This window comes from Lucilia sericata, unplaced genomic scaffold (genome assembly GCF_015586225.1).
Source record: "Lucilia sericata isolate MDLA Ls3-8-SP2 unplaced genomic scaffold, ASM1558622v1 Contig000051F_arrow, whole genome shotgun sequence".
NCBI lineage: Eukaryota > Metazoa > Arthropoda > Insecta > Diptera > Calliphoridae > Lucilia > Lucilia sericata.
The window spans coordinates 24,851-37,914 of NW_023994087.1; the positions used below are offsets into that span (position 1 = coordinate 24,851).

The window sequence follows — 13,064 nt, forward strand, 5'->3', positions numbered from 1 at the left end:
GTGCAATGGGAATGGCAAAAGTAGTGAAACTTACGTGTATCCTTGTTGCAGATTTGTATAGTTAAGATGTTTTTTCTCATAACCACATTGACCATGTACGTTGCTTGTGAACAGTATCTTTCGAATAGACTATTTTCATAAGTATACATTTTATTGACCAATTCAAAGTAGGATTTAAACGCACTACGCTTGAGATAACTATTCTTAAGATTTGGTTCGTTTTCCATCTAAAATATATAGTAAAGCATCGCAATCATAAAATAAAACATACAAATGGAAAACAATAAATTAATTCATCATCTAGCAAAAAAAAAAAAAAAAAAAACAAGAACAAAAGATAAATTATATTTTCTGTTTTTAAATTTCTTATATATGTAGCGAATTTTTCTCAACAAAGAATCAGAGTGGAAATATACAAATTGTTAAAACAAAAATGAAAAAAAAAATAATAAATAAAATTTCAAATACACTGAAATAATTCTTTAGCAAAATTTGTTTAAAACAAAATTTTTATTACAATGTGGAAGTGACTTGTCGATGAAAACCCGGCTGTCGAATCATTTTTATATCAGTGAGTCAGAAAGTCTGTCAGACATTCCAATTTCTGACAATAAGACTGCCATTCTACATCTAGCGCGTTTCATTGTAACAGAAAAATAATTTTATTTCGTTCTTTTAGTTTTTGTTTCTGTTGTAAAAAAAAAACATATAAAATAAGCGAAAAAATAACAAAATTGCAATTTCAATTAAAAAGCGATTCCTGTTTGTAGCAATGTTTGTTGAAAACGCTAAATTGTGTGTTTGTTTGTATGCGTAAATTGTAAGTTTTTATATATGAATATGTTCGTCCATACATGACTTCAATGTATAAAATGTAACAATAAGATACAATTCTCCAAAAAAAAAGAAGGAAACCAGAAACAAAACAATACTATTACAATTACAACTGTTGAAGTAGCAACGTCAGCAATATTCGCAATGAATGAATGAATATCCAACTCAATCTTTAAAAACAAATAACAAACACTAACAATACAGCAAATATCATCATCAAAAACCACCGACACCGACTGCATGGGTGTAATCTGAATAAAAAATTCTGTATATATACATATATAGAAAAAATCGTGTTTTATTGTACTATACTAAATGCATTCATAAAATTTAGAGAAAGGGTAGAATACGGTCGAACAAACAAACATTTGTTCGTTTGTTGTTTATGGAAAAAAATCAAAAAATACGGAATATATTAGAGAGTGTGCCGTCCGGCGTACTTTTTTAGAAAGAAATTTTAGAAAACTTTTTAGGGAAATTGATTTGGAATTGTAAATTTACGTGCATGTTTTTATACCTAACACAACTTTAGTGGGCACGGTATATTGGATTGTAACGGACAATAATATTGGTCTTATACTTACCTTAAAGTATACTAATCGATTTAGCACCTGTCTGTCCATGTAACGGACAATAATATTGGTCTTATACTTACCTTAAAGTATACTGATCGATTTAGCATCTGTCTGTCCATATAAACCTTTTAATAGCAATTTTCAAAAAAAAATATATATAGTATATGAAATAAAATTTGGCACAAAAGTTTCTTTTCAACGACGAAGCCTCTTGAAAATGGTTAAAATTGGTTTATTATTTCACCTAGCCCTCATACAACCGCACCCCCCAAAAATGGCCTTTGAGCTCATAAATGTTCTTGTAACACTACACAAATCGGCATAACTTAATTCTATGTTAGCCTAAATGATACTTCCGATTTTCGTAATGACCGGATCTTATTTGACCCTATACCCCATACAAAATCCCCTTCACAAAATAATTTGAAAGTCAGTAATTCACATATAAACACCAGAACCACGATGAAATTCTGCTTAAATAACGTTAATGTAAACAGAAATCCTTGAAAAACAATTATAAGAATAGGCCCATATTTACCCTTGTTTAAAAACAAATTGTTAAAATATACATATATGTATATATGTAAGGTCAGTTTAACAGAAGTGTCATACTTTTTCCCTAATTGTGTACACATCTAAAGTTATACGGCTGTATTTATAAAAACTTATTTTAGGTTTATTAAACAATTTTAGGAAAAATTCAGGAAAATCGTATTCATTAACGTCAAATAGCTTACAACGTCTTCAATAAACCATTGACAAATATAAGAATTTTATTGTAGGCTCGAACCTTCTTTAAGCCAACAATAAGTAGATTTAAATTTTTTTTCAGATAAAGCTTTTTTCGGTAATTTTAGGTTGATAAATAAAATAATTATGGTTTCTTTTAAAATAAAATCTAAAAATTCCAATTTTAACGTTTACAAATTTGTAAATAAAATCAAAGAAAAATTTTAAACGATTATATTTTGAAAAAAAAAAAAAAACACAAATCTAGGCATTAATATATTAATACACGAATATTTAACAATATTCTAATTGGTCAGCACAATTTTTAGACAATTTGGAAATGCCCGTCTGTCAACCAAATGATGGACAAAATCATTTGATTTGCCTTTTTCAAAGCTTGTTAGTTAAATATAATGCCATAAAGTAATAAATCATGTAAATTATATTGATTAGTGTTATACTAATGCAAAATATATTTAACTTCGTTAAAATTAGTCAATTATCAAAAAAATGTATCAATATTTGCAAAACTGTATTAAAAATTATAAATTGTAAAAATAAGAAAATGTGCAATAGTAATGTTTATTTTGTCGCAAAATATCCGTTATACGGATACTTTTAATAATAATTAGAAATTATATGTTATTTATACATCTGAACTAAATAAACATTTATTAAAGCCATATATATATATATATATATATATATATATATATATATATATATATATATATATATATATATATATAAATATATATATATGGCTTATATAGCTTTATAGATATATATATATATATATATATATATATATATATATATATATATATATATATATCCGCATAACGGATATTTTGCGACAAAATAAACATCACTCTTGCACATTTTGTTATTTTTATTATTTTCCTTATAATTTTTAATACAGTTTTGCAAATATTGATATACGCAACACTAACACATAAAATGGCAGTCAAACTGTACAGTGCTGCCAAGTTAAACATAAAAGAGCACAATAGTTAATTTGCTTTATTATTTGTTTATGAATATCATTTTTTATTAATGGTTTTTAAGGCTAAAGTGTGCTTTAACTATTGTTTGCATTAAAAGCAAAATAAGAATTTTTTATAAATACAAGCGATAATCTTTTAACATTTTTGGAAAATTTCGAACAATCGATCACCGTAGCAAATATTCAAAATAATATTACCTTGAAAAGCTATTTTCGAACTACAGAACCTTTTCATTTCTTAATCAATGAACGTATCATATGTACTGATTTCTTTGCAATTTTTTTTTTTTCTAAGTTTCACGTATTTAGAAAAATACAGTAACACGAAACTTTACTGTATACACATACATATATAAATACATATACATAAATTTGTATACCCATAATCAAAAAGAGGTATTTTGAATTTTAAATTTGGTTTAAACACATAAAAAATTGATTATAAAAATGTAGAATGGATCAGTTACGTTCGTCGTTATGTGTTTTAAAAAAATTAAGTATTTGTATAAAATGTTCGAATGTTTTTCTAGGTGTTAGAGCCAGTTTAACAAATCACTTGTACCCCAGGAAAAGTAGGCAAATAAATAAGCAATCTGGGGAATTTCAGATAGCTAAATGAAAATTGGCACATAGCTTCCCCTTAGCATAATTAGTAAGGAATTAAAAGTCATAGAAAATATTTTGCGCGCTAAGCGAGATATTGGAGGTCAAAGGTTACAAAAATTAGTTTAAACATGCGTCGACGCATCTTAATGTAATTATAATTTCTATAAAGAATTCAATTTCCTACATTTTGGTTGAAGAATATTTTTCCGTATTATTAGTTGTTTTCGAGCTATAGTGAATTATTTTCCATTGCACTAATATTTTCAAATCTTAATATAGATTGTACTAATAACAAATTAGTCATAAGCAGTTAATATATGGTTGTACATTATTTCACGTTTTATCTCAAACTGGCTCTATGACCCATAGTGCAATGTCCGTCTATCCATAATTTTAGATAGTATCACAGGTCATATTTATGATCAGAATTAGAAAAACATTGGTGGTCACAATCCACATATTTAAAGTAAAAGAGTGCATTTTGGGAGATATACTCTGTGGGACTATGAAATGGAATCTATAGAGTTTATTTGTAACACATAGAAATATTGGTCGTACACCCACAAAAGAATATTCTAAAGCGATCTACTCATTTCCGTCCGTCTGTCATTTGAAAGAGCGCACAAGGGAGGAGATATTAATAGGTTTTCATTGGTATTTAAAAAGAGAAATATCTGTCTATGATTTCACATAGCTCATATACAAGTGGTATCTAGAATATTGATATATGATAATAAAATTCTGCATAAATCCTCATTTATTAGATTTATACTGAATTTTATTATAAATCGCGGTTGCAAATAAAAGGGTTGATTCTTAAAGTCCATACTCAGAAATTCACTTTAAATTAACAGGACATGCTTGATGCGTATGCTTAGACCTAGTCCACACTAGGAAACTTTTGTTGAAACTTTTCTTAATTCTCTTTTGAAGTTTCCTTAATGTCCACACATAGAAACTTTTGTTTCTGAAACTACGTTTTAATTGCATTGATTTGTTGTTGTACGAATGAGAAGAATAACAAAACAAAACACGTTTCCGAGTACGAGAAACTCCTTACCGCGAGAGAGATGAATGATATTCTTTCTCTTTCTCTCTCACGCAGTCTCTCAGGACCGGCAGTTATAAGACTAGTTCTATCTTAACTATATATATTTGTAAAAAATTCTGTTAGATAGAAACTCGAACATAGGTAAAATTAGTATTGAGATTACCAAATCAATTTTACCGATTGGGTAATGATATCTAATAGGTAATTACACTCGTAGATATCTATTTGTTGAAAATACGGGCATATGTCGACTAATTTGTTTCATTATATTCATTCATATTATATTCATAATTGTGACATGTGACCCCATTGGAAATTTCGGAGAGACGGATATTGCACTATGGGCAAGAAGATGATGCTATGGTAAGGGATATAACAGACATTAATTATGTATTTTTAGCTAATATTAGAAAGAAAAAATGCGAAATTATCTGTATTGGAGTTAAAAATTATTAAGACTTGAAAATTCAATTCTCTATAGAAATTATAATAACATCAAAATGCGTACGATGCATAATAAGCGAGATATTCGCTAAAAACAAATTTTTGTAACATTTGACCTCCAATATCTCGCTTATCGTACACGATATTTTCGGTGACTTTTAATCCCTTACTAATTATGCTCAGGAGAAGCTATGTGTCAATTTTCATTTAGCTATCTAAAATTCCGCAGCACAACCCTCATTTTCCTGGGCTATTGTTTTGGCGATGGTGTACTTGAAAATTAAAAAAAAAAGTAAAAAGAGAATTCACTCAACTAAAACATTATACATAAAATACAGATCACTTACACGTTTAAAAGCAAGTACAGATATTTTTAATTTGGCGCTTAATAGACGCGTCCATTGTATGGCTCCGATTTTTGCTGGCTGATGTTTACCAATCGGTGGAGCTTTTTTATTATTCTAAGGAAGAAAATGGAACCAACATAAGAAAAACCAATTAATAAAAAACACCACATCAGGGTTGCATAATATTTCTCAATTGATTTCATATTATATTATTAATCAATAAAATATCTTACTTTCTTACCATGTTTTCAAATTCTATATTGCTGATATTTATTTAATAATTATTATAATTTTCTTTCAACTGATCATATCTCTCTATAATAAAATATCTTAATTTCTTACCATGTTTTATTTATATTTATTAATAATTATTATAATTTTCTTTCAACTGATCATATCTCTCTATCCAAAGAAATTAAAGTAATTTTAATGAAGTATTTTATACAACTTACCATGTATTCATATTCCACCGCATTAATTTCCGTTACAAAGAATCGAAGTAAGTTTTCGTGTTTTGTTGAAATAAATTCAGTAAGCGCTTGACGTGTATCTAAATGTTTAACGTCTCGAATTAATGACAAACCTAATTCGGATGATCTTAACATGGTTATGCTTCTTTCGATGACCAGTTTGGCCTCAGATTCAACTGAGTCTAGGCGTTTATTGAATGTACTCAGAGTGTGTTCCCAATTTTCCCAATTACCAGGTCGAAAAATATCATAATCAACACTATTTAACATATCGTCTAATAGACGATACACTTTACGCATGAGATCGTCTATGAGCGAGGGGTGTGTTATCAATCCTTTAAGGCGTTTTCCAAAAAGATTTTCATATTGTATGAAGACTCGTCCAATAGAAGCAATATCTCGACTTATGCGACATATATGATCAACTTCATTAAAAAGTGCATTGCGGTCAAATTCCCATCGAGACCCTGCCCCAGATTCTTCGATATGCTTGCGGCTTAATAAGTAGGCGGTTTTCCAACATTTTAGTAAATTAGCACAATTTGTAGCTGTTTCATACGTAAACTTTGAGGAATATCTGTGTAAAAAATGCATAAATGTGAGAGATCATATGATGTAATGTAATGAGTTTTTCATTTCAACGATTATCTTTAATAGAAAATATTTTTGAAAAAGTAAGCTAATAGCAGAGATAGGGGTAGTGCACTAAATTTTTAGTTAAATCAACATTTCACTAGCGCTAAATATTATTTTAGAAAATAATTCTTCACTAATTTTCAGCAGCTTAGTGGTCGTGAAGCTTATATTTTTAGCACTAATATTTTTTTAGTGATAATGTTTTTTATTACTATAACTCAATTCAGTGGTACCCTGCAAAAATTATTGGAGTACATAATCCGTTTAGGTAATCCAAAAACTACTCAGCTGTAAACATTATAGGAGTACATGATCCGTTGAGTAGTCCTATGTAATGTAGGCATGGATCATGTTTGTTATTTTTGAAAAAAAAAAAAATTACATAGGACCATGTTGCGAATCATGTACTTCCATAATTTCAGCAAGGGACTAATTTCGGGATTACACCATTGTAATGCATTGATGGATTACGTGGACATCACAATGTTAAATGGAATATGTTTTTTCCATATATTTGGATTAGTTTTGGACCAGTCCTTTGAGGAGTATTCTTTACACGTGTTTTGGGTAGTGTAGAAAAAATAACAGTCAGTAACAAAGGGTTGCAATAATTTGAATTAAAACACTAATATTAAATGTATATACATAGATACATATACATATAGTGATAAAATAATTTTGAATTAAAAAATGTAATAAAAAAAGGAATTAAAGATTTTGTAAGACATTAAAGGGAGTGTATAACAGGACCGATGAAGGGCTAGGTGTAATTCTTTGAATATGTTGTATTATACATTCTCCTCCATACACTTCTCCTTTTATCTAAAACTGAAACTCATGTTTTCACGAATATTTGATAAAGAGATGTCAAAATAAACTTTAAAACTGCAGGGTATATCTACGCAGTTAGTATGTCTTTGTTTGTGCAAGTGGGGTTGATTTGTGCAGTACTCATAGAGGACTTATATAGTAGTCTTTTTTAACTTTCTATGGTTTGAATTTTAAAAGCTTTAAAGATAAAAAATTGTTAACTTGAGTTAAATTTTTCAAGAACCCTCAGCTGAAGTACTTTTTACGTATGTAAGCATGTTTGTGAGTTTCACAAAGTATGTGGTAGGCAATCAATAGGTTCTTGTCAAATCCTCCGCACATTTATATACATATGTACATTAGAGATGCCCAAAAAATATCGATTTTGTTTGGATTGATCTTATTTCATTTATTAGTGTTCTTGTGTAAAATTTGATAACAGGGATCAATTTAAAAGTCTAAAATTGGGTAAATAATAGAACTGTTATCAATTAACTTATCTTCTAGAGAAAATTCGAGTTTCAAATAACAAACTTATATGCACTCCCCCGTATTCCTGAAGATATCAATATTTTTTTTTATAATTATTACGCACATTTTTCATGCCAAATTCTAACAATAAACCACCAAAAACTTTATAAAGCATTTATGAATATGGCAGATGTTCTTTCAGCAAATATGTGCAAAAATATTTTTTTTTATATTTTTGTTCACATCACCTTTACATACATATGAACATGCAAACATTGCAAAAAATGCAAGATATTTAAATTATTTATGGCGTTGAAAATTATTTTTTTTTTACGGAATTTTACATGAATCAATCGATTTTACGCAAGGGTTGCCATTATCCGATTAAGCTAAAATTTTACACCAGTTCGTTTCAGACACTAATGAACCAAAGACTTAATCGAAATTTTGAGCCAATCTAATGTACATACTACATACATTATAATGGTTCATGTTTGTATGGATAACTAAATTCCCTGCAGATATTTGATATATATGTATATATTTTTTAATAACTAAATAATTGTCTTGCCTATAAATTTTACGGGACTTACATAATTTAAGAAACTTTTCTGATTATTGATTATTTTTATATTATATTGATTATTTTTATATTATAATAATTTTGAATTGTTTTTTGAGAATGTTTGCATATAAAATTGAAAAAATACAGAGCTTTTTCAACCATATTTTTCATACAAGGTTCATTTTGAAAGTTTATTATTTTGATGCAATATAATGTATACACGGACACATATACATATGAATGTTGATGGATTTTTGTTATCTATCTTTATTACTTTCTTCAATGTTTTTCTTTTTTTTAATTTTTGGTCATGTTTGTTCTCCAGTAGAAAAGTACTTACCGAAATATTTTTTCAAAACATACAATATTTTTGACCTTCTCTGTAAAGACATTGGAAATTTGGCATAGCAAAATCTGCATTTTATCGTCAAGGCAATAATAACTTGACATGGTCCATATGTGACGTAAACCCACCATAACATTCGGGATGAGGAGGGTTGTCATTTTAAAGCTTTCATAGGAGCGTATTTTCTGTAAGAGGATAATAATGTTATGCAAAGGAGGTATGTGTGTTTTGAATGTTTTCCATAATATACCTCTAGATAGTCCGTGATGGTACCAACATAGTCAGCATTTTCTTTTGCCAAACGGAATTTGTCATTAATTTTGGTAAGAATTTCCGACCAACGTTGTAGAATTTGTGATTGATTTGATGTTAGTGTATCTTTAAAAAAATTGTTTAAATACATATACATACATATGTACATACCATACATGGGAATTTTTCATTAAGCATTAAAATTTCATTACCATTTATAGAAAAAATTGTAATGAAAAATATTTTAAGTACCATTTAATGAAAATTATATTTTTTTCATTATAACTTTTTTTGATAATGGTAATGAATTTTCAAAAACGAATTTAATTAGTATTTATAATTGTCGAAAAATATATTAAGAAAATTTTTCGAAGATTCGAGGTTTGAAAGCTTTTAAAACCAGTTCCCGTAGCCCAAATTGGCTGAAATTTTGCAGTCATAAGTACATCTGCTGACAATACAATAATATGTTCGAATATTCGAAATTAAGTTCGAAAATTCGAAGTTATTTTCGAAAATTTTTTTATGTTTTTAAATTAATCTCTGTGTCATAAAACCTAAAAAAAAAAAATTTCGAAAATTCGAACTCGTGTTCGAAAAATTTTTAAAGCTGTTAAAACTAGTTCTTCTAGTCCGAATGTGCTGAAATTTGGCATACATGATTTCACCTAATGACAATACATTATAATGTTCGGATATTCGAAATTAATTTCGAAATTCGTACTAATGTTCGAAAAGTTTTAAAATCCATTGAATAATGGTAATGAAAATTTATTTTTAAATAATTACTAATGAAATCGTTTCATTAAAAACCATTACCATTAGACAAAATAATGCTAATGAAAAAAAATAATTATAATTTTTTTCAATTTAATGCTAATGAAATCGTCAATTAATTAGTCGATATAATTAACTACTCCCATGTATGGTACATACATATATAGTAAATTAACTTTTTATTATAGATTTAATTACATTGGTTTAATCTCTTAAATGAATTTTTGTTCCCAAAATTTTAAATAATAAGTCCAACAAATTTATAGTCAAGAGTGGTTGCATGTTGTAGTAATAAGCACTTTAAGCTAAAATTTCTCTAAAAACTCATAATTTCTAATCTATCAAACATAAGTATTTTTTGTTTATGATTATAAATTAATTGAACGAGTAACCATGTTAAACAATTTATAAATAAAATGTATACCTGTGTTAAAAAAAAAGTCAATTTATTCAGGAGCATTTAAAATATTTGGTTAATTTTAATTTGTATTTTTGGTCCTACGTCGTGGAAAATATCCTCGCTTAAATGTTTGAGTTTTAGCTTAAAACATATTTATCAGGATTTTTTTAACTTTAAGCAGCTACTTTGGCGGTAATGTTCGTACTATTTATTCATACATGGGAATTTTTTATTAAGTATTAAAATTTCATTACCGTTTATAGAAAAAATTTTATATATATTTTTCATTATAACTTTTATGATAATGGTAATGAATTTGATAATGAATTTTCAAAAAAAAAAAAAAAAATTAATTAGAAATAATAATTGTCGAAAATTTCTTTATATTTCATATATTAAGGAAAATTTTTCGAAGATTCGAGATAAAACCAGTTCCCGTAGCCCAAATTGGCTGAAATTAAGTTCGAAAATTCGAAGTTATTTTTATTTTTAAAATATTCTCTGGTTCATAAAAACTAAAAAATAAGTTTCGAAAATTCGAACTCGTGTTCCAAAATTTTTAAAAGAGTTGACACTAGTTCTTGTAGTCCGAATGGGCTGAAATTTGGTATGCATGATTTCACCTAATGACAATCCAATATAATGTTCGGATATTCAAAATTAACTTCGAAATTCGAACTTATGTTCGAACATTTTTAAAATCTGTTATAATAAACTCAAAATCATGGGGTTTTACAATAATATTATTTTAGTTTGTTTTGTTTTCAGTTCCTCCCATTTTCAAATTTCGAATCTGAAATGTCTCGAAATAATTTTTAGGGCATTAACAATTATTTGTTTCTATACCATTGAATAATGAAAATTTCTTTTAAATAATTACTAGTGAAATCGTTCCATTAAAACGCATTACAATTAGACAATATTATATTTTTTTTTTCAATTTAATGCTAATGAAATCGTCAATTAATTAGTCGATATAATTAATTACTCCCATGTATGGTACTATTAAAAGAATAATTTATGGAACAATAAAATCTAAATTAAAAAGATAATTTCCCATTTATGAACAGAAGTGTTCGATAAGATATATGTTGCTCACCTAAGACTGCAACTACAAAACTGGACTTTAACTGTTCCAGCAATGTGTTGAGTTCAATTTCGCGAAAATGCCATAAACGATATTCCGCCATGGGTGTAAATTCATCTAAAGGCTATTGATTATATTATGATTATTGATTATTAATGATTATATTAGATTTAAAAAAATTAGTATAATCATTGATTTCCTACCTTCTCATCTAGAGTTTTAATTGTTTTCTTCATATATCTTATCCAGCCATCGACCACATCTTCTAATTGCTCTGGTGAGTACGTAGGTATCGAATTAATTTTCTTTACGTCGATTGGAATTCGCACTTTGGACTCCTCAAACTCGATATGTTCTTGTCCAGGAGCTGCATATGATGTTGGAAAATTAAATGCCCAAACAATATGATTCGTGGTCCATTCTATTTCCTGTTCGAAATCTTTCAGTTGATTAAAAAAAGCTTCCTGATGTGGTGGGCGTTTTTCTATTACATTTTCAGCTTCTTTGTGATGACGTTTTACCTTTTCATGAGTTTCACTAAGAAGCTTTTCCCATCGTTCCCCAATGGTGAGTGTTACTTCCGGCCGTTTATCTGATTACATTTAAGAAGGGTCCATAAAACGAAATAAGAAAAAGAAAGCAACATTTAATATCAATTATGGTTTTAGTTTGTTCTAAGTTTTCCATGTTTCCGTTCTTTTTCTGTCTTCTTTTTTTGTTTCAGTTTGACACAATCTAATTTTACGATTTTATAGGTACTTTTGGTTTATGTTTTTTCTGTTTGTATTCTGTCTGCTGTTTATTCTTTTTGTACCCTTTTTATTGGCACATTTGCGAAAAGAACACAAAAATAAACAATCAGTTTGTCTTTATTAAAGGTAATTAGATTTCCGTTCTTGTTGTTGAAATATTTTCACACTTACCTAAATCTTCATCTGTGGAGTCCATAGAAACACTGTCTTTTGCTGCATCATCTGCGTTAATTTCCTCTCTCTCATCCTCGTCAACAATGTCGCCATTTTCGCTACCATTGCCACTACCAATACCATGAGAAGTATGCCTAATGCCTGATTGCCCTTTCTTCATTGATTTTCCTAGGGCTTTTTTATGTGCTTCAGATCTTCGTCTCGCAGCTAATTTCTCCATTTTCCTTTTATGTTTAAATGTTTTTTTTTTGGTTGTATGTAATTTTTTTGTTAAACATTTTCATGAAACAATCCAATAATAATTATTGTTAAATCAGTGAAAAAGGGTTTATTTGTCGACAAGAGGCCAGCAGATAGACAAAAATAAAGACGGATGGAAGTACATGTGTACATACACTCGTTCATGCAAATAAAATGAGGAAAGGCAGTGGAAAAGGGCCAACAATTTAACAAAGGCACATGAAAAATATTTAACCCAAAGGGAGATAAATTAAAACAGAAAAAACATACGAATATAAAATACATTAAACTCAAAAAAAGAGCAACTTAAAACCTAAAAAAATGGAAAATTAACACAAAAGTAATAAAAGCTCCTGCTGATAAGCGAAACGAATTTAAACAAAATAAAAACAATTTTTTTTTCTACTAAAACAAGTATAAAAAGGAAACACAGCACAGCGCACAGTAAAAATATATAACAAATTAAGGATATAAATCTGAAACACGTATAGT

The 13,064-nt window shown here is 28.0% G+C and overlaps 1 protein-coding gene across 1 annotated transcript in view; it reads right to left on the reverse strand.

The window, feature by feature from the left end:
- LOC119615970 (dynein heavy chain 10, axonemal-like) overlaps positions 1-13,064 on the reverse strand; it is a gene marked incomplete at its 3' end in the record, with an annotated part of 55,390 nt that overhangs the window by 23,648 nt on the left and 18,678 nt on the right. Inside the window, exons 8-15 of the mRNA XM_037972043.1 lie at positions 12,330-12,556; positions 11,610-11,998; positions 11,419-11,530; positions 9,141-9,268; positions 8,885-9,075; positions 6,045-6,639; positions 5,593-5,706; positions 35-227 (exon numbers count right to left, since the gene is read on the reverse strand). Coding sequence (XP_037827971.1) covers positions 35-227; positions 5,593-5,706; positions 6,045-6,639; positions 8,885-9,075; positions 9,141-9,268; positions 11,419-11,530; positions 11,610-11,998; positions 12,330-12,556 — 1,949 coding nt within the window. The remainder of the gene's footprint in view (positions 1-34; positions 228-5,592; positions 5,707-6,044; positions 6,640-8,884; positions 9,076-9,140; positions 9,269-11,418; positions 11,531-11,609; positions 11,999-12,329; positions 12,557-13,064) is intronic.